A 22,907-nucleotide genomic window follows, 5' to 3' on the forward strand; every position below is an offset into this window, starting at 1 on the left:
GTGTCTTTATTCTGCCTGTTACAGTTGTATATATGCTTCTTTGTACATACATGCTTTTTGGTTTTATTAGCTATCAAATGATATGCAATTTCTAATTCACCTCTTCTTTCAGTTTCTTTTTATTCTGTTCCTCAGCAGTGGGAAATGTTTGATCTATTGTCGTTCAAAGCAGAGTGTGTAAGGGAGAAAATGGGTGTTTTGGTAAAAGTCTGAAGAATCAAGCATCAAGGTTTATAACATCCGCTTATCAAGTAGTAAATAACAGCAACTATAGATAACAGTCTGAGTATTCATTCCTGAGACAGATTAGTGAACAAGTTATTATGAAGGCAAGGAAAGCACCTGTTTACATGTGAGCTCTGTCACAAATTGTATGTTCTTACTGCTGCTTTGTAGTTAATGCTTTATGCTGCATCACAGGGGGGTGTTACTGAATGGGTAGACCTGATAAAATACTCCTGTTTCTGGCATTTTTACAGAATTATAGTGAAGTAATTGTCCGTTAGATACTGGGGCTGACCAGGATCATTTTCATGTGCAATGCTTTCCAGAGCCAAATGGTACCCTGCTAGATTCATGAGTCGAAGGATTGAGATCCATTAATCCCCTGATTAACAGAGGAAGTGAGCTATCTACTGGTCTAAAACCCAGGATTTATATTCACTGTAGTTTTATTTTATTGTTTATTTTTTTTCTTCAACAGGTGCACGAGGTATACAGAATCTACCTGTTTTCTGTCATCATGGGGTACCTTCTGCAGTTTGAAAATTCAGCCTTACTAGTGTCACCATTACTGAGTCTTGTGGTAGCTTTAATGCTCTCCAAATCCCTTCAGGTAAGTAGACTTTCTTCTAACCCTCAGTGTGGTTTTAAAATTTAAAGTGAACTCCAAAATGATACAGCATTCTTTAAATATTTTTGCAGATGAATATTAAAAAAAGCACATTTGCGTCAAGATTGCTGAAAGTAATGTATATTTATTTGGTACTTACAGTAGCAGTTACACTAAACTTCTTATTAAAGGTAAGATTCCTCTGAAAAAGTGATTTTAATTTCAGAATCTAAATGGAAAGTTGCAGATGTATCTTGAAAAAATCTTGTGAAGTGTTGTTTATCTTATTGATATGGCAGTTCATAGCTTAATTCATGGTTAATATGAGTGCTAAAAATTGAGACATTTTGTAGCAACTCAAACAGCTTGGTCTTGTTGGGGTTTTGGTCTTCTGGGTTGAAACAGTATAAAATACTCTTTAAAAGACATTTTATCTATGTTATAAATATGGGGTTTGTTATAATTTGAATGGCCTCTACAGACTAGACTGAATATTAAAACAGTATTCTTGTGCATGGTGACACAATAGCCAGGAGCAAGTTTGAGTGGTTTTAGGGTAGATATTAATTTTCAATTACATTTCCAGCAGAAGAACAAGAGGCTTTCACTTTGTGTAGGGGTCAGTTAGGAGTTGAGATTACACAATGGGATTTTAGCCTAGTCTTGTATTTTGATTAGCAATTCCCTCTTACTGGCCTTTTTACACATACTATTGTGCTTTTCTTCTATGTTTCCAACTCACCATGGTTGTGTTAATTAACTGTGCTAACTTAGAAGTAACAAAACTACTGAACCCTAGAAGGCTTGAAAGAGTGCTCACATGTAATTATTTTCCTGTGCCATTCAGAATGACTAACCTTGCTGTACCTCCAGGAAAATAAAATCTAACCTTGAAAAACATGAGTTAAATTACAGTTATGAGTAAGTTACAGAACTTTAGGCAGCTCAGACAGTCTGTGCGAAGATTACAAATGCTCATGACTTCTCAGCTGCAGTGCTATTTTCTAGTGGAGCCAAGCGCAGCACTCTTAGGCTTGCTTGGATGTAAGTCAGGATGTTTTTCATGATCCTTTCTACCACTCAGTAGCCTTTTGACAACTTTTTGGCAGCTTTTCACTTGCCCTCCTGGTGTGGTATGGGAGTGGAATAAAGGTAATAATATTTTCAAGGAATCCCTAAATGTGGATTAATTGAAGATTTACAATGCTATACCAGTACCTTAATTAGCACACTTAATCCATTTTGTTGGTTTTAACTAAATCTTGATTAGTTGATTTTTATCTGGCATTTTGTAATCTGAATGACCATGTGAAAACTGCTTCCAGCATTTTGTATGATTTTTCTCTGCTAAATTAATTTTCAGATGTTCATTCCTCATAAAGAAAATGAGCATTTGCTGAAGTTCATTGAAGTAAAACTTGGCTTAAACACAACTAAGTAAGTTTAAATAAACTCTTTACACCTCCCAGGTTATCCAAACTTTTGAAACTGCTCTAAGAAGTGTAACATTTCAGGGGCTTGTGAGAGTTTTATAGAGGAGCTAGGGAAATAATTATTTGTTGTCTGATTTTAAGATTGAAGTAAAAAAAAAAAAATGCACATACAGAATTTACTTAGGGTCTTGAGGTTTCTGAGGCACTTCAGTATTTTTCATACCTTAGGGTGAAGGCACTTCATTGATTTTTGTTCTCTTGTGATGTTGAAGAGTGCAAACTTTCTGTATCCTGTCTGGTGTTTCTAATAAGACTTGAAAGCAAAGATAATAGGGTAAAGGTGGCAGTACGAGCTTTTTATAGCCTGGAAAAAAAGACTCTGGAAAGAGTCATGAACTATTGATACTACCTCAAAAGAGGCTTGGGTTGTGGATACCCCCAATATTTCCTGTATGTCTTGGAAGAAATTAGGACAAGGGATATCTTCAAAGTCAGAGGGGATTGTGATTCTAAGAGAAAACATTACTATCTGTAAAAGAGTTGGATGTTGGACTGCAAGAAGATGTCATGGCAACAGATTTTCTGGAGAACTTCCAATGGAGTGTTAGTAAGGACTGACACACTCCTGGACCCAAGCCAAGACTTGCAATTCTGTACAGGAATTGGAATTCTCTCTGAAGAACTGCATCTCTCTTGCAAAAAACTACTTCACAGCCTTTCAGGGGAACAAGTGGAAAATGACATCACACCCAACTGAAACTGCTGGGGAACTTTTGGAGGACAAGATGTAGTGATGTTGAGACTACAATGTGTTACCACACACACATAAGTGTTTTGCAAGAAAACAAAGTACTCCTGGTCAGGATTTCGGATTATTCAGCTCCCAGGTATTAATGGATTCCCCTTTTTTTTTCCCCTGGGACCTTGCTAAATATCACTTTTCAGATTGTTGGACTGCAATGAAGCCAGAGATTGAGACAAACTGGGTGCCTTTACACCAAGAACACTGTGTAACTATGTATTGGAATTATGATTTGCAGAACAAGAGCTTCAAGATCTGTCTTTTAAGGCCAGCTGGGACATGCTCAGCTGTTAATCTTTAAACTGGTTCTGTCTAATTGACTAGTTCTCTAGTCTTCACTTGAGAGAAGATGAAAATGGGGAGGAAAGCAAAACAAAGTAAGAATATGTTCACAGCACCACACGCTGCACCAGTTCCAGTTGGGAATACACACTGACAGTGCTTCTGGGCACAGTGTATTATCTTCCTGCTTGCTAACTGAGAAAGAAGAATGCAAAAGTGGTTTAAACTACAGAACTAGAATTTCAACATTAAGGATTTTATTCCTGGCAGTGTCTCAGGCTTCTTTGTGATCTCAGATGACCACTTTCCCTTCTTCATCTCCTTGTTTGGAATGAGGACAAGCATACATTCTTGAATCAATATCTCTAAAATCTTAATCCACCGTGACAAGATTCTTTTGGGCCCCATAATGGAGTTATGTGGGAGGTTGGGCTTTTGTGATAATAAAGGATTTGTAGTCTGGTCTCTTCAGATCACAGACTTTTTGGGAAGATAGACTTTTGACAGTTACTCTAAAGAGTATTTGCAAAGCAGTTTCAAATGATAAAAAGATAACTTCAAAGATTAATTTCAAGTAGTTTCCTATGATATGAATAGGTTAAACTGCAATTGTTTTGTGCTGGGTTGTTGGGTTTTTTCCTAATCTATGGGATATTGTTATTGTTTTTAATGGAATGTTTTTGCCTTACTAGGAATTTTACAATGAATTGGCTCCTTTGTCAAGAATCTCTTCAGGCACCCTCCCAAGACTTTTTTTTGCGACTAACACAATCATCACTGTTGCCTTTTTATATTTTAGTATTAATTATCTGCCTTTTTTCTGTAACTCAGGTCATTTTTAGGAGATTTTGGTAAGTAACTTGTTTATGTGAAAAATAAGTTAAAAATTAGAGGTTCCTGGATGCCTCAGCGAATGGTCATGATGTTTGTTGCTCCAAAGTTTGTTTTACCATTGAACTTGTCAGGGTGTGAGCACCAGTGGGAAGGCCCACCAGAGCCTCCTAAAGAGAAGTGCTTTAGTGAGGAGGTTCTTGAGCATCCCTCCTGTCAGTTCAGGGAGTTGTCATTGGTTTGTTTTTCCACAGGTGCAACTCCTGCTGAGCTCTGGCTAATGTCTGCTCATGTGTTTATCTCTTCTCACTGACAGAGAAAGATGTTTTATATGTAATTCTCCTTCCAACAGCAAAGTTATCTAATTGTTACTAGAATTTGTTTTTCTGTTTTGGATTTGGGGTTTTTGTTTTTTTTTTCAAGTTTACATGTTGAGAAAGATGAGATGGGTGGAGCTGAGAGGGCTTTGGATTTCTAATGCTTCACTGTTGGTATTTTAAAACACTTGTTTACTGTGATCAAGTCCACTAGCCCTTGCTGCTTGGAACAGAACTGAAGTAAAAGTTACTCAATTAGTTTTAGTTTCACAGTGATTCACAGTTCCCTTGAGAGAAGGGGTAGTGTAACTGTCTTTGTAATAATACCAACACTCTAGATCCTAGCATAACTTGTCTTGGAAACTCAGTGGTTAGGAAATTATCTCTTCCTGGTAGAGGATGAATGGTGTAACTTGTCAGATACTGGAACAAATTTCTTACTTGTCTGCAGCAAAAAATCAATAGGTTTATTTTAAGGATGAAGGCTTCTAACAGATAAAGATTATACTGCTATAAATGAAAATGTTTGTCAGGTTGGATGTGTGAGAGGATATTCAGAACAATGAATCAAACTTCTTATTGTTTGCTAGTACTTGAATTAACTATGACTACACTATGCAAAACACCTTTTTAAAGAAAAACTTAAAATAAACCTTTTCCTCTGTCTTTTTTTCTTTTAATTTTTGAATCAGTTAATAATCTCAAAAATATATCTAATTTTCATAAGGAAGGTTATAAAAATGTAAACAGAAATCACATCATGGTAGAAGGAATTGTTATCTATTTTGTGCCTTGCTATCATGTTAGTAGAAAACCTTTCATTGCAAGACTTTGGCTATGATTTTTATTTATAATATTGTGACTAAAATCTACTTTTGTTACCTTTGTTGTACACACATTCCACACTGAATGTGGAGTGTGTGTACAACAGATTCCATAATTCTTAATGGTATGAATTCTTAATTCCATAATTCTTTATGGTATGAAGGAACTTAAAATGCATGTTCAGCATGATTTGTCTAAATGTCTGTAGAGTGGACATGCTCTTAAATTAGACAGTCTCTTGTTGCTGAATTACCTTAAAGTAAGATTGGTCATAAGCAGTGATCCCATTGTATTAATTGAGAGGCAGTGCTTCAGAGAGGTTGCAATCTAAAACAATGGGCAGTGGGTACTGATTGATCAAGTACAAAAAGCAAGTAAACAGTGCAATATTGTATCCTATGATATGGAATGATCTCAATGCACTGCTGACTTAAAAGTATTTTCATTGGCACCTTTTCCTGGGATAATATCTGAATTAAGTGATGTCTCATTTTCTCCAACTGCAGTGGTGAACCACTGAAAGAGACAGTTAAACTTGAGGATGGTCGAATTGGAGAGAGGCCAGAAATAGTTTATCATGTAATTCACACAATTTTGCTTGGTTGTCTAGCGATGTGTTTGGAAGGGTAAGTCTGATTTTGATGTATCTCTTTTGAAAGCAACAGAGTTCCGTACTGGACATGATGTGCTGTTTACCCTGTTGAAATCACCCTGTTTCAGAAATAATTTTGGCATATAGTGATAATACTTAGGAGTAGTCAAAGATACTTTTAATTATAAATTGGAAATGGTTATATGAACACTTGTGCTTAGTCTCTTTAAATATGTTTTCCGAGCTTTAATGCAGCCAAGATTCAAGACATTAATTGAATCACATTTTAACCACTTTCTTTGTGGTATTTAAGTGTAGAACTGTTCTGTAATTATTTTTAGCAAGAACTTGTGTAGTGTTTTGATGAACAGGATAGTGCTGGAATATTGGGACATGAAAGATTCCTTATCCATATTCTTGTGTGTAGGCTGCCATGAAGTGTATCTTTGCTTGACACGTTAAAGCAGTAGCAGAACTAATTTCAAAAGTATTGTGTTAGTCCTTAAAGCTAGAAAAGCTGATGTTTGGAAGATGTTACTGTTCTAATCTTGTTTCTCAGCTTAATCAGCTTGAAGATGTCAGGCTTGTGTTTGTTTTAGGCTCCTCATCCTAAAATCTAAATATTCACAAATATTGCTTAAAGTGAGCACACTGTTAGCTGTTAACTTTTGCTTTTCTAAGTTGACTAGTCTACCCTTAAGAGTTAATTAAGTATTTTCCTTTCCTTTCTTCAGGAAGTCCCTTATAGTACATTGTCTGTACAGCTTTGCCAAATAGCTGGTTTTTATCCCTTCTTGGCTGGAAAACCAGCCAAGTGACTTTACTATTCTCTTTGTTTTTCTTTCATCCTCCCCTGAACTCTGTGAAGGATTTTGTCATCTTGTACCTTGGATCTTGCTCCTCCATCTCACAGCAGATAATCAGCTGCCAGGTCTTCTGCTAGAGATTTCCTTGGTTTACCCTCCAGTACCATCAAAGTTAACCTCAGATTGTTTGAACATCCAGACTGTGCTTGACATAAGAAATAAATCTGAATATCTTTATAGTAGTTTGAGTACAAAGGCATACACAGGGTCCCAACTAAGTTACTGCAGTGTTTTTCAGAATGAAATATCTATGGACACCTTATGTTTGTATGCTTGCTGCATTTGGTGTGTGTTCTCCTGAACTTTGGATGACGCTTTTCAAGTGGCTTCGACTGAAAGCTGTGCACCCAATACTGCTGGTGAGTTGCTGTTGCCAAAGTCTTGGAAAATACAGCTAGCAAGCATATAGCTTTGCAAAAAACAAGTACCTAAGACCCATGAAAGAACCCATAAAAACAACAGGTTGTTCTGTGAGCAGTGGATTACATATGGTCTGCTTTTTCTGTCTTTTGTTCTTTGTATCACTTTCTCTGGTACGTGGTGATAAAGTTGTGTTCACACTACAATGTTTTCTGATAAAAAGTAGAGCTGTCTTCATCTCCCTTTCGCTCTTCTCAATTTCTTTTAACAAATATTTGAGACCTCTGTCTCTCTGTCATGTCTAGTTGGAATTGGTCAAGAAGGTCATGCACTTTTTAGGAGGAATGCAGGAGAAAAAATACTGGTGCACAGGGTAGGCATAAGCTTTGCTTCACTGAGAAATGGGTCTTAAAATGGTGTAGTAAGGTGAATTTAACTGCTAAGAGTAAAACTGCTTCATAAGAAATGGTAAGTCAAATGACTTTGTATATGATTTGTTCATGTATCGCCATTATAGAGAAGTGTTGTGACTGAAGATAAGCTTGTGTTACAGAGCAAACAACTCTCCTGCTTCCAACCCTAGCTTTATTCTCCATATGACAAGAGTTGCTTTGTGTGACTTTTAGCAGCTTTGGTTTTATTAATAAAATATGGATAGAATATTGCTTACCCTAAATTCAAGAGGCTTATAGGAATAGACATATTATACTTAGAGGTTTATTATGTCTCCTGTGAAAATACCATACACTACTATATCAGAAAAATTGACTGTTCTTTTAGTCAAGGAGTAACAATATGTTCAGGTACATGGTAAGCACATCCTTTTATATACTTCTTGTTTTCTGTAATGTAGACCTGCTTTTTTACTATTAACAAAATAGATGTGTTAGTAGCTTAATATCAAAGGAATGCCTTGTGTGCATGTTTTCTGTACCATAGAAGCTATTTTCTCCTTGCAAAGCAAAAATTGTATCAGCTAGAATGATGTTATGCTGAGAGATGGATTTCTGAGTCTTGCGTATCAATAACGCTAATCTGAACAAGATCAGAGGTTTGAAGTGCTTTTTTTCCTTTCTCATAGCATTTGAATGTGAGGTGTTTGCCTTCTTCTGTTCCCTACATGATGTGCACATGGAATCATTGTTACTTGAGTAGTAATTAACTGTCCCAAAAATTGATGGTAAAGTTTTTGTGAGTCAAGTGAAGCTTTCAGTGCTACATTAGGCAAATTATTGTTTGAGGAAAGTTTTTTGCCTGGTAGAAAACCACAAAGTTTCACGTACTGTCACTCTAAGATTTCAGACATAAATATTGCTCACTGTATAAGTAGAATCAACGGACACCTCAATGCTGGAGAATGGTGCCTAATCCATTTTCTCAAACGTGTACTTTCTAGGCTCTTATTCTGAGTATGGCAGTTCCCACTATAATTGGATTCAGCTTGTGGAAAGAGGTAAGAAAAGTACCTCTGTGAAGTTTTCTTTGTTTGTAGGCACAATATGAGTCAAAATGCTGAGCAAATATAATGAAATGTACTCAAGTGAAATTAAGTATATGTGATGAAATTTAAGTTGTCATCCATTGAAAATGTTTCATTTAAAAAAAAAACTCCCACTTTTTTCAGTACAAGGTATTTGATAATTTAATTTTTGAACTATCACTTGTTGCAATTAAATTTAAATGAAGATTTTATTATATTCAGCTGTTAAGCTTAGGATGTATAAACTGACTCAACAAAGAAAATACTGCCAAATGAAAACTCTGGATATTGTAAACTATGTTGCCTCAATCTTAGTTTTAGTGAAAAGGAGTAAAGTTAGAGGAAGTAAAATTACAGGAGGCTATATGCAAATAAACTGTTTGAAAAGCTCCCATCAAATTATAATGGAGTTAAATTCTTTGTGCAGACCATTGTGTCAGGTGGGTACCTACTACAGGGAAGAAAAGCCACAGCTGTTTCATGTTTAAAATGAATACTTAGTTCTTTATTGCAAGTCACAGACAAACTGGGGGTAGAGTATTTGGAAATTATTTTTTAAGCTCCTGTGAGTGCAAAAAATATGTGAAAAGTCTCATAATGTGTTATCCTCTGCTATACTGGCACAGCTTTAAAATAGTTTGGATAGTCTGAGAATTCATATATAGAAGCTGGTCTTGCCCAACAGTTACAGATTTTGTAACATCTATCTCACACTGCAACCAAATTTTCTATTGTAACCTGACTTTTTACATGTTTTTGATGGAGCAATAGATACTGTCTGTAAAAAAAGCTAGAATTGCTCAAAAGATTTATGAAATCTATGACAATAGAGGAAACTAGTTTAGTTAACCAAGTAATTCCTTTCCATTGTTTTAATGAAAGCATTGTGGCGTTTTGGACTCCAGAGGGCCTCATCCATTGCTGATCCAGCATCTGCTTTTAAGCAGTGGTGAACAGTTTGCTCTCCAGGTTCATAACTCACCCTTGAGGTTGGCAATGTTGATTAGAAGTAACAGAGCAGCAAAAATGCCTTGAGACTCCTAATCTGTTACTGTGGCTATAAAAGACTGAGCGTATAGCTCAGCATCTTTTTGCTTGGCTGACTTCTGACTGTGTCTGGCATAGTCCCTCCTCTAACTAGGCTGTATGTGTAAAAGCAGTGCTCTTTGTCCCTGACACAAACCTATGGCAGCTGCTCTTATGCTGCTTGTAGGCTGTTGCCACCTGACAGCTGAGTTGTCCAGGTAGTGGAGGTGGAAAGTCCACAGTTAAAAGCAGGCTCCCACTTCTGTCTGTTCACTGTGGCTGTCCCAAAGTAAGCAGTCTCTTTAATCTGGCAGAACTTGTAAACTTCATTATTTTCCAAAAGAGCTGAAATCACATAACTTTCACTTAGCATTTACAACAGCATGTACATGTACCTATTCCAGCCCCTCAAGGTTGGCCAGTTTCCAGCCATGGCTTTTTCAGATAAATGCACCAAATGGGTCAAGGACTTACAAAATCTCCCATCTTAATAAAGAAGGACCTCAAACCTGACAGGGTAGGGAAGCCATGATGCAGGGTTGCAATCTGGCCTGGTTTGAAAGCGGTGGCATTCTATCTCACAGAATCCCTCCTTTTCTCAGAATGTTTTTCAAGAGCATAAACTGAGGTATCCCACTTCACACAGTGTAAGGTGCTCTTCTTCACTGCAGTGATTGAAGTCACAAGCAAGTCTGGGCACATTACCAGGGCTCTTCTAGGAAATTTCTTCTCTCCTGCCTTGCTTGCATAACACCTTTCCATCAAGTCACAACAGTCCAATCCTTCCTGCTCAAGCAGGTTTATCAGGAGAGATTTATAATTTTCTTGGTTCAGTGGCCTTATTTATAGACATTTGCATATGACCACCTGAATTATGGTTTTGATGCATTTAAGGCCACTTGATGAATATTGTTGCTGCTATTTATTTATTTTTAATTATAAGTATTCTAATAAAATAGGGAGAGATGAGAACTTCCGTTTAACATACTTATTTTGAAGAGGGTTTTCTGCTGTCAGGTAAGTAAATGTAAGCTGAGTTTTGTAAAGTATTCAAGCAAAGGTACCAGTTGGGGGGAAACCATTAAAACCCATTTCTGTTGTGTCACATAAGGTCTTAATGTAATGAGATGCTCTATAGATAATTTTTAAACTATAAGTAACCAAAAACATTTCCATCAGTTTTTCCCTAGAATAATGACAGAGCTTACAGAACTGCAAGAATTCTATGATCCTGATACAGTAGAACTTATGACATGGATAAAGTAAGCATGAAGTCCAACATTTCTATTTTACTGCTTTTTGTAAGGGTATTTTTATCTCAGCAGTTTGTGGAGCTACCTCTATCAAGCTGGGTTTTCCCTTGTCATTTAATGATGCATGGGGGAAGAAGTTTTATATTTTAGGCTTGGTATTGTTCCCATGAAAAGAAACAGAAGTTTATCATGGATTACAAAAGATCCTGAAACACACAAGCAAGTCTTGTTTAATGTCATTGCAGACCTAGTAATGTCATTGCAGCGGTGGAGATCTCAGCAGGATCTTAGATCTTGCGTCTTTGCATGCTAACATTTCATTAGATTACAGGATTCATGTTGATTGTAATGCCAGAGGTGGACAAAACTCCTGAAATGTTATGTGCCTGAGCCAATAAAATGAAATTAGTGTGAGGATCTAGAGACTTTTGACAGGATACATGGAGAGGAGTATGTGTTACCAGACTTGCCCTTGACCACAGCAAATATGGAGCTATGTTACACAGCTCATACTGAACATATACACAGCTAATACCAAGTCATTTTCACAGATTTAGTTTTATTACCACCAAAAGTTTCAGAGTTGCATTCTGTCTCATTCAATTTAAGTTCAAACTCTGTCATTAGGAACTGTGCTTTTCTGAAAATTAGATCCCTTGTGTTCAGATAATTTAGCTTTAACTGTATTTTTTAGAATATTGCTTTCTGTATTTATGTAGTCCTTAATGTCAACCTGTTTGTCTTCACAAAAGGCAAGGCTGGTAATTAGTGTTCCAGCCAATTTCTTCTTGTTTTTGTAGTAGTGTATGTTGTTTGTCACTGCTGTAGCTCTTCAAGGCAGCAAGTGGAATAATGCCAAGTACCTAATGGCTTTTATGTTAGTCTGCATATACTTCAAGTACGTAATAAATCATGGTGAATTTCATTGAGATTCACTCAGCTACGAGAAATTTGACTACCCTTATCTGTAGCAGCTGTTCTTATTTTTAAAGAAAATCAAGATTTTTTTTTCTTATGGATATACTTAGCTATCTACATTGAAATTTTAATTCAATGTCATAATTACAGTATATTTTCTCAAAGTCTTCTCTCTGCTAATATGAATTTAATTTGAATTTTCTCTGCAGAAGTTGCCAAAGTCTATAATAAAGTGTGACAATGACAGTTTTCTTTCACGAATACAGAAATACAAATAGTCAAAAAATTATGCAAAATCCAGAAGTATGATAACTGTAGGCATTATGTATTGTGTATGCTGATATTATTTTCTCATAGATGATGAAATACATAATCAGAGATTACATATGAAATACATAATAGAGATCAAGTTACAGCAATCACAAATTGTTCCCTTACAAGGTAACATCATGTTGTTTCTCCTTCTACCTACCCTCTTGCTCAAACTTGTTTTGTCACAAGTTGGCAACCATTCAGAAAAGCAGAACTTGGATCCATTCCAGGACCACTCTGAATGGTGCTTGGTGGATTGCAAGGAGGGGAGAACAGCCATCAGCCCTTGCCCCAGCAGGAACCCCTCCTTTCAAACCCCGTATTGCTGCAGGTCTGCACTTTCCCTGGAAGGGAAAGTACTGCCACAGCAACACCATCACCAATTGTAATGAGACTCCCAGTGATACCTTCACCTACTCCATTCATTCTGCAGCACCCTAACTGCTCCCACAGTATATAAAGTTGTTTTGATGAGTGCACCCAGTACTCAGAGTGCGTGTTGGTGTTGCTTTTGCAGACGCCAGGCTCCTGTGGCTGCTGTGTTTGCAGGCAGCCCACAGCTCATGGGTGTGATTAAGCTCTGTACGGGATGGATGGTGTCGAGCTTGCCTTTGTATAATGATGATGATCTTCTGAAAAGAAATGAGAATGTGAGTATCCAATTCCATAAATGTGGCATCTCACAGGAACTGTCTTCCTCTTCACCCAAATGAAATGCAAAAAAATCAAACGTATTAGAAGGGAGGAAGACATAGGAGTCCAGCAGACATGGAAGGGATTATCAAGCAGATTACCAGTGCTGCACTCTGCACAGAAACAAATATCAAAATATTATTTCTGAAGATTTTTCAGGCCACTTGAAGTATGGAAGATGAAAACTTGCCATTATCAGAGATAAATACTTCCCATTCAGATAGCCATTGCCTCACTTGTTTTGGAGATTTCAGAACCAAACTTTTTATAGCTTAATGTGTACATATAGTTTGTCATTACAGATAGGTCATTGTTGGGGGATATGTGTGCCCCAGTATTTAAGGTATCACTGATTTTTTGCATTGTATGAACATGTTTCCTTGATTTATAGATTTATCAGATCTATTCAAAGAGGTCAGCAGAAGATATTTATAAGATACTCACATCTTACAAAGCCAACTTTCTGGTTATTGAAGATTCAATTTGCAATGAAGTGGGACCTGTAAGAGGATGTAGAGTTAAAGATCTGTTGGATATTGCTAATGGTCATGTAAGTATTGGAGAGAAGAAATTAATGTTTGAATGCATAAATAATTAAATTGAGAATAAATCTCATAATGCTGGTCTTATTTTTCTTATTGTAATTGACATGTAGACAACAGTCAAGTTTTAAACGTGATCAGTTAAGTTTTGGATTGTCTGTTTCTTAAACTTGTAATCTTACCTAGTACTATTAACTGCCCTAATCCCTCCTAACACATGAGTATCTAGCTGTGCTGCTTTTCTGACAATTATTAAATACCATTTAACTATATATAAATGTTCAAGACTGACACCTGAATAGGTTATTACAAGAGCAGTGAAGTCCTGCCACTGTAAGTGGCATTCTTCTAAGAAGGCATTCTTTACTACCTTTGTAAAAGAAATTCTAAAATGAATAAACTCAATTCTTCTAAAACTCTGGCTGGAATGAGAACCAGCCTGCCATTTTGTTCAGTACAGACTGTTTGGTTCTGATGGGGGTGTAAGTCTGTTCAGTTCAGCCTTGCAGATAGGTCAGCACACCAAAAGTTGTTTAAACCACATCTGCTAGAAAGATCGGTTGAATAAACTGCACCATGAATGCTGCTTCAGTCATTGATGTGTTCTGTCTCTTTGGATGTTGGCAGTGCTGCTCTTGCTGCTTAAGTAGGGAGTAAGGTGGGGTTTGTAAGGTGATCTCACTGCCACGTGTTCATTGGCTTCCTGGAAATCCAGCAAAAATTTTGGTTTTGGAAAGGCAGGGAGCGACCTTAAACTCGCTTAGAGTTTCATTGCTTATTCTCAGGTCAACAGGAAAGAGGGAGTCACCTCTAAGCAATATAAGAGTGGTACATTATTAGGGGATTACTCTATATTTCCCCAGGAGTCTACAGCTGGTGTCAGTTTCATGTCTTGGTTTTCATAACTATTTTATCCATGAAGGATATTCTCTCCATTTTTCTACTAATTTCCTTACCATTGCTGAAATCTGTGATTTCTTGTCTTGGTGCTAAAATCATGTATGCCATGATTATTCCAGGATATATCCAATATACTGTACCATAACTGTGTGTCTGAATAACCTCCCTGATTGCTAATCTGTGCATTACCTCAGTTTCTTCTCAGATTTGTGTTTGCATGAGTAAATTACTGTTTTCGCTTCACACTTAGGATCTCCACTGGAGCAATTAACCACAATTTCAGGATTCCATGCCCTCATACCCCTGCATCTCTCATCTCCATGCATCCTGCATGCTTCTCTCTCAAACATAAACTTGATAAGCCTTCTTGTGTTTTTTGTTGTGGTTTTTATTGTTGCTGTTGTTTTGGGGGGGAAGTGATTGGTTTGGTATATTTGTGTTTTTTTCAGAAAACTGACATAAATTGTTTTGGAAAGTTAATAAAGTGTATTGTCTCAGGAAGTTGTAAACAAATCTCCCAGTTTGCTTGCTAACAAAAATTGTTTAAGTCATATTGGAAGATTACCAAGATACTCCAAAGTAGTGGAAGCTAGTGCATATGTATTTGGAGACTGCAGTACCTCATTTAGTTACTCCCAAAGTAGGTAAGACAGTGGACAGGCAGCGTGTTGACAGGTCTGTGCATGTGTTTTGAATTGCTGTTTTTAAGAAGATTACTAGTACTTTATAGCTTGTGCTATATCCTGTAGTCCTAGTCCAGTATCTTGTTTCTGACACTGGCTGAGAACATAGGTTTACTGATAGGGAAAGACATGTTTTCCAATAGTCTGTTGCTGAAGGACTGTAGCTCAGGGCGATTATCTTTGTGTTTGGAAGCCACTGGTGGATTTTTCTTCATGAGTATGTCTTACTACGTTTTTTTTAAACCATGTAAATCTGTGGCATCAAAAAGCATAATGAAGGGATTCTATAGGGATATCAGGCAGGAGATGCTAAAATGCACAGTTTGCTTCCAAGTCAATTGGTTGGAATTTGTAGGGAGATGTGTGTGTGTGTCTTTGGTCTTTATTAGGTATGTCAAACTTACTTGACCTGGGAAAGGTAATTGAGATTTTCGTTTCCTTCATGCTGGTACGCCCTGTGCAGGTCAGGTTTGAACTACAGGGTAAAGGGGCATGTGCATAATTTTCATTGCTGTTGTTCTTTATAGTATGAACGAAGTACACTGGTTTTAATGTCTGCTACCTTGACAAAGGGATTAATTCAAAAAGGCTTTTTTACATAGTTAAACAAATTACAGGGGAATGTGGTTTCAGTTTATTGGAACTGTACAATGTGGAAATTAAATGTCTTATCATAAATGAAATTTACAGAATACAAAAGTTAATTAAATGTACAGCATTACATTCTGTAATCATTTACCTTCAGTTCTGTAATTTGGTCTTTTTCTTTCTGACAGGTGGTTTGTGAGGAAGGTGACAACTATGCCTACTCAAAATATGGACGATTTTGTCATGAAATCAAAATGAACTATTCTCCATATGTGAATTATTTCACTAGAGTATACTGGAATAGATCCTACTTTGTATATAGAATCAACACTGTGATATCCTTCCAATCCTGAAAAAGCATGCAAACTTCCTGAGGATTGATTGTGAATGAATTTCAGTTGGAAAAGATCCTTTTGAGCAAGGAAGTCTATTTTTGCAGATAGATGTGCACACATGCAGTGTACTGATGACTTTATTCTGCCAAACTGAAATACTTTGATCTACTGATCAGCTGACACATATACTATCCTTGAAGGAATGGGAACATTGATCAGTTTTACAGTCTCTACAATGTGCTGCAGTCTTCCATGTTTTTACATTTTTTCCCATTATAAATCATGTTAATCTTCATGTAAATGAGATTTCTAACTTTAGTGTTAGAAAGTTGATATGCGTAGACTTCAGTAAATACAGAAAAATTATTTAAGGAGCTTGTTTAAGTCATATAGCTTTTAATTTTTAGCAAGAAAGCAATCACTATCCCAAGTCTTTTCAAGTAAGTGTTTGGATTTTTAGTTTGGGGTTTCTTTTGTTCTAATTCTTCCTGTCTTCCATAGTAAACATTTCTCTGTTTCTTAAACACACATTTATACATCTTATGTGTAGCTATATAGTTTGTATAAATCAAATAAGGAAGATTTTACTTAAACAGCACTTCCACAGTTTAAAGCACTGATCTCTGTATTGTTGTCTCTGTTGTCTACAGAGACATGTTGGTGGAAATGCTAGAAATTAGACCTAGCAATAGGAGCCAACAAGGTCAAATCTTCAGTTTGGAAAGAACTTGTCTTCATCATTTCTCCACACTTAAGTGTTTATGTGTGTATGCATAATTGTGTCTTTCTTAGCAGCCACCAGAATGGGCCAGTATACCACAGTATGCCATACTTGTTTTCAGGCAAGTGTAGCAGGACAACCAGGTTTGCTGCTGAGACTTCTGCACTTCAGTTTCACCCCCTGTGTGTGTGCTGGTATGTGTGTGTGTCTGTGTGTGTGTATGGGTGATACTCATTTCATTCAACTTATTATGCAATAGCTATATTGAGATAGTGCCATAACTGTCACTTAAAACACTATAATCACCACCATTAATAAATAATGGTACAGGTGTTCATAGCTATTTTTATATCAATTATGCAAGTACATAGATCTCTGAAAATTTGGCACTCTGCAGTTTTGCTTCCCTCTAAAATTTGTTATATGCACCTCTTTGCAACTCCTTTTCTTAACAAATTATCTGTTTATCCTGTTTGTTGCTGGCTGATAGACTTTCAGAAAAGAAAGAAAATTAATAATGTTTTAATTACAGCTCTGGGCTTAAACCTAGTGTTGAGAATGGAAACACCAATAAAAGGTAACAGTAGCTTTACTTAATGTAGATGTAACTGGACAAAAAACCAGGACTAAGTTTTGGAAGAAGTTGCTCACCCCTTAGGAGTGACCTGCAGTTACAAATTAACATAACACCTGGCCCAAGAGACCAGTCTATCAGGCATGTGGGAATGATTCTTTGGAGCCTAGATGTCTTTAATGAAGAATCTGGCAAAATAGGGTGAACCCTCAGCTGAAAAATCTGCAAACCATTCTGCAAGTGGAAGCTGCAAAACAATCCTTACTGCAAATCAGAGATTTTAACTGAATTATTAGGAACTGCAGCATGTTGTTGTATGTGCATTATTCTTCTCTGCTCTATGCAGATACACTTAGTTATTTTACACTGACACATAGTGCTGAGATTTTTTAAACCTTGTTACCACTTTTGGAGTGATTTAAAAGAAAAAAGCTTTATTATTGTAAAAGCCAACATGTCTGTAATCTTTTTTTTACTTCAGCTATATTTTTAGGCCTATGAGTCTTGACAAAATATTAAATTATGCATTTTATTTGACACCAAGATTCAGATAAATCCATTGAATATATGGGATGTTGTCACCGAGATAAACATTTATCCATATAACTGAGTTACAAGTTATAAGTAAATATCCTTTCTGGGCATACAGGCATTGTGTTGGGGATAGTGTGTACCTTTGTGTCTGCTGGAGTGCAGGCTACATGTATTTGCTTGTGCACAAGTGCATGTTTTACTGCACTGGGCTGTTTCAGACTGCTCAATTACTGTATACCGACAGAAGCTTGTGTATTAACTTGAGCTATGGCAGGCCTGCAGGAACCCCCTCTGTATGTGTGGATATAGATGTAATATTTGGAAGTAAGTTTACAGTTCCTTTTCCAATTTAGGTTTGTTTGAATCACAGTCAAGGATGACACATGTCTGTGTGTTGGTCACTTAATCTCTTGAAGTTAGTAATTCATGAATATCACTTCATATCAGCAATAAGGCATTCCAGGTGCAAACTTCAGGATTACACACTACTTGGGTAGATGAAGTTGCAGAACTTCTGGCTTCATGCCTTAGATTGCCATGCTGAAATGTAACATTCAACTGTCCTTGGCTGCCTGTTGTGTTTTCCTGTAATGTTGTGTGTGTTACCATGTAGAACATAGTTTGAACACATACGTGTAGAGCACACAGACTAAGAAAAACACAAATGAGACCACCCCACCCATCTAAACAGAACTGTCTTGTAGCATGTTGGCCTTTATACATGTTTAAATGAACGAGCTGAACTTTATTTGAACTGTGACACAGTTACTGTTATTAATTTTGTCATAGTTTTTAAGATGTATTCTTGATACTTCAATTGATTCTGCTTTAGGAGAATCATTTAAGATTTTTACCTTGTTTTTTATATTAGAAAAAATTATATTGCAGCACCATTGGCACAGCAGCCTTAAGTAACAGAAGGAGCCTTTTATTTGGGAGAACATTGTGGTTGTTCCTCTAAAAAAAGCATAATTAAAACAAGTGACTGAAAGAATCATATCTGGCAAAGAAAGTGAATTAATTTCTTATCCAGCCATGGACTAGCAAAAATACTGTCTAATCTCCAGTTTCTGTGAAAAATTGTTAAGTTCCAGTGATATCCCTCAGTGGGACAACAGTGGGGCACCAGACTTGTGCAGACAGCCCTGGCTTGGTTTTCAACCAAACCACAGGTTTAAGTCCCTGAAACGGTTGTGGGAAAGTTTTACAAATTTTGATCTGCTTTGCTGTAGATGTTGCAATTCAGTTGAAATATGTGCCTTGCAAGCTTTTATTAAACAAACAAAAACCTCAATTCATGTTTATTTTTGTGAATATTTTTTTTAATTCCTGTCCCTCTGATTTCTAGAGTTTCTGTTGTGTCTTAATATGCCAACCTCCAAGGATGCCCAAGTGGTGCAGCTGGATGTGTTCCAGACATCTAACAGCTGTACACTGGGAAGAATGAGAATTTGAATAGCAATTTGTGTGACTATTCTGCTGGCTTATTTCCTGCTTCACATTTCCACTTTCTGATATACTTGATCTTAGTAAATGCAAAAAAATTACCTTGAAAAAATAAATTAGTATAGTATTTTCAGGCACCCGTTATCCTTAGACTTGTGAATCAAAGTTTGACCAATCCACAGCTAAACATATACAGTTTTGTCCTAATCTTTAAAAAATGCTCTTTCACTTCCTGAATTACCACATACTTGAACTTGGATTTGACAGGAGATGCTTGAGACTAAGGAAAGGTATTTCTGAGCATAAACTTCTATTCATGTTATTTAAAAAACATTGATTTCATTTCTTTCAAAGTAAATGGAAATACAATTTAATGCAACACAATCTTAAATATGTTTTCCATTGGGGTGGGGAATAGGGAGAGGATACACAAATGTGGAAGAAAGATGGCCAAAAGGTGTCACAGGCATCGAAAATTCATCCAACTTTTTGCTCTGGTGGCATTACTAGATACTGAAAGGCAGAGGCTAGGGACCAAGTCTTGCTCTTACCACCTTATTTTCACTAAGTCATCTTCAACTGTCCAGACCTTGTGACATTCCATCAGCTTTTCCATGCAATTCACACGAAAAGGAACTGCAAGATGAGGCTGTAGGGAGTGTTAGGTATACAATTCCTACAAATACTTCTTAAAACTTCATCTAACCCGTCCTTCAACCAAAACTCCAACAGAAGAAGGTGTAAGCTGTGTTTGTGAATGTGTGGGCTTGTGCACACATGATGTGTTTGCATTTACAGGTGTCTGTTTTACTATTGTGTTTTGGAGATGCAATGAGGAATTTCTCTTATCACTAATGGTGATAGAATCTGTAAGTCTGGTAAATATTGATGGGCAGGTGGACTCTGGAATACTATGGTATTGGAGATGAAAGAGAAGCAGAACTTTATTCCAACACAAGCAATATTTCCTGTGAAATAATACCTCAACATAAATCTGCATAATCATGCTTTAATACTCTTTTTAAAACCTAACTTCAGAGGGGAAAAAAGTGGAATTCTAAGACATGCCTTGTGTGTTATCTTAATCTTTTCTACTTCATCAGTACAGCTAAAAAACAAACACCGTTACATTGCTGCACTTTATGCCAAATGCAGAGCTAGTGATGCCTAAAGGTCTTCTGAGTTGTTTTGTACCTCAACAATGTGTTTAAATGTAATTAATCTGGCAATGGTTTTGGTTTCAGCACAGTTAAATGTATGTATTTCTGCCTTTCAAGTGATGTTTGAGGTTACCTATTTATTTGATGGGACAGAAGGTTTAATGCCTTTCAAAGATTCAAACTTGTTTACTTCAGTAATGGAGAGGAATTACTGGTGGTGCTTTACTTGTTAACAGTGATGTTCAGCAGTAATGTATGTGGCATATGGACTTATCTATGTGCAGCTATTTAATAACAAGTCTAAGGAATACAATTCCTTTTATCCTGTTTGTTGTCTTGGACAGTTTTTTATCAAAATAATGTATACAAAGTAAATATTTTTCTCTTGTAACAAATTTTCTTTCTGTAAAAAAAAAAATAATAAAAGCCAAGTTCAGAAAGTATGGATTGTTTGGGACACAAACAATTTTATCCTTTGAGAACTCAAGGGAAGACTGTGCAGCATGGCTCAAAAGTCTGTCTTGACAGGCAGCATAAACAGTCTTGCAACTCCTGAGGACAAGCAGCCTGCTCAGACTGGATCCATATGTTGTGCTGACTGTGGCTGCCTGTTGAGACATACTTGTGTGAGGATGAACAGCAAAATGTGAGCAGCTTCATATGGAATTATTGAACTCTCTGACTCTTCCTAAAAATCTTACTACAGCAAGCATGTCACCTGAAAATAAAGTGCTCTGCAACATTAAATGCTTACTGATTTAATTTTTTACTAATATGTTATCTGCCTTGAATTTTTACAGATCATGGTTACATATTTTGGAGCCCTCTATTGTTTTGGACAATATTATTAGTAGAAATCTTTGAATGCAGATTAATTTGTAATAATTTAACATGTAATAATACAAAATCTTGATTTTCTTTTTAGTTAAGTTCTAAAGACAGTACAAATACCCTACAGAGCACTTCTCCAAAAACAGATCATTTAGCACCTGAAAAAAAATATGTATTTACATCCTTAATTTATAATGATTCTGAGTTTGAGCATTTATCAGACTATTTTGGTTTAGGCAAGTCAGAAAATGAGCTGATGTTGGAAGTATCCAAGTTTAGCCATACAAGCAACCAGGCTTTGTGGTTGCTTAGGTCAAAGGGAATGGAGCTTCCTGACAGCATGAAACTCATGTTGGTATCTGTGTACTCTTCTATGCCTTTATGCAAAACTGATACTGTGGTTACTAGCTGTGAAACAGAATATTCTATTACATATAATAGAATTTGTATTGATATATGTCTATAAATAGGTGTTTTATGTGAGTCTGTAGCTCTGTACAAAATACATATTCTGTTTATAATCAATTAATCAGAGATGTTAGGTAAAAGTACTGTTGGTTTGGATTATTTTCCACCTGAATAGTGGTTCTGGAATCTGTTTGTAGGACCTAGTTTCCCAGATTTTCCAATTTTTGCAGTGACCCAGCCTATCATACTTCAACCACTGTATGCTTTCAGGTTGCTTAGGTAATAAATGTCATGGATGTTTTTAATGGTGATGAGATGCATCTTGTTATGGATTAAACTGCATATACAGAATATACAAACATTAAACGGTCCTGAGTACTACAGAGCTATTCAGTAGGTTCTAACACACCATCCGTACATTTACCTTCAGAACCTTGAACAGCTTTACAATGCCTTGGAATTTCTTGTTTCACAGTTACACTGTACTGTCTACTGTCAAGCTGGTGCTGTACTGACTGGTAATGCAAAGATCCAAAACATGTTAAGACTGAGTTTATTTTTAAACTGCAATAAATACTAAAATATTCTGTAAGGTGAGGTTGGATGTAAAGTGATGCCTTAAGCTGTTCCACTCTGAAGCAAGTTGAAAAAGGATGGATAAGAATGCAGCTCCATCCTGCACTGGCTCATGTTACACTCTCTGTGAGACTGAGCACAGAGGTGTGGTCTCCCCAGAGTAGCTGCTGGGTGCACCTGTGGTTTCTGTGGCTGATCTGACTTCAGGTCTAGGCAGAAAGACAAAATCACTGCAGCAGAAGTGACAACCATTTATGCAATTTGAGAAAGGTACATTAAAATCAAGCCTGTTTATAATTTCATCATGAAAACCCCTTTCTGAAACACATGCAGTTCTGTAACATGGTCATTTTCATCTATTTCAGCATTGTTAGCACATGGATAAATGCCGCTCCTTTCTTTTTTCCTTTTTTTTTTTTTTTTTTTTTTTTCTTTTTCTCTCCTCCCAAGTTGGCCCATTTTATGACAATCTGAGCTGTAGTCCAAACTGCTGCCTGCATTCCAGGGGCTTGTCCCAGCTGTGAGGCAGGGCCAGAGGAAGGCTGTTGGGCTTGCTGATGTTTTGGCCTCAGAATGGCAGTACTTAGATTCAGTGGGTGCAGTTCACAGTACTCAGTTCACTAGATCAGCTTTGCTTAAGAAGAACCCTCAAACTAAATTTCACTATGATTCTTCGGCAGTAGAAGCCGAGTGTCCTGAAGATATCTGTGTTGGGTTAGACGATATCTAAGGAACTTATTTATTTCTATTTATTTCTTTTCTGTGTTGTTTCCTGTTGAAGCCAAGA

The 22,907-nt window shown here is 36.7% G+C and overlaps 1 protein-coding gene across 2 annotated transcripts in view; it reads left to right on the plus strand.

The window, feature by feature from the left end:
* The window catches only part of DPY19L4 (dpy-19 like 4), a 30,445-nt gene extending 11,452 nt beyond the window's left edge, over positions 1 to 18,993 (plus strand). For both annotated transcript variants that reach the window (XM_021543221.4, XM_085572358.1), the window contains exons 9-19: positions 704 to 835; positions 925 to 1,023; positions 2,196 to 2,269; positions 4,042 to 4,200; positions 5,829 to 5,948; positions 7,019 to 7,139; positions 8,537 to 8,593; positions 10,826 to 10,908; positions 12,647 to 12,779; positions 13,214 to 13,372; positions 15,724 to 18,993. In XM_021543221.4, the coding sequence (XP_021398896.2) occupies positions 704 to 835; positions 925 to 1,023; positions 2,196 to 2,269; positions 4,042 to 4,200; positions 5,829 to 5,948; positions 7,019 to 7,139; positions 8,537 to 8,593; positions 10,826 to 10,908; positions 12,647 to 12,779; positions 13,214 to 13,372; positions 15,724 to 15,888 (1,302 nt within the window). In that variant the 3' untranslated portion in view covers positions 15,889 to 18,993. The remainder of the gene's footprint in view (positions 1 to 703; positions 836 to 924; positions 1,024 to 2,195; positions 2,270 to 4,041; positions 4,201 to 5,828; positions 5,949 to 7,018; positions 7,140 to 8,536; positions 8,594 to 10,825; positions 10,909 to 12,646; positions 12,780 to 13,213; positions 13,373 to 15,723) is intronic.
* The last annotated feature ends 3,914 nt before the right edge of the window (positions 18,994 to 22,907 follow it).

Source organism: Lonchura striata, chromosome 2, assembly GCF_050655825.1.
Source record: "Lonchura striata isolate lonStrDom1 chromosome 2, ASM5065582v1, whole genome shotgun sequence".
NCBI classification, from domain to species: Eukaryota; Metazoa; Chordata; class Aves; order Passeriformes; family Estrildidae; genus Lonchura; species Lonchura striata.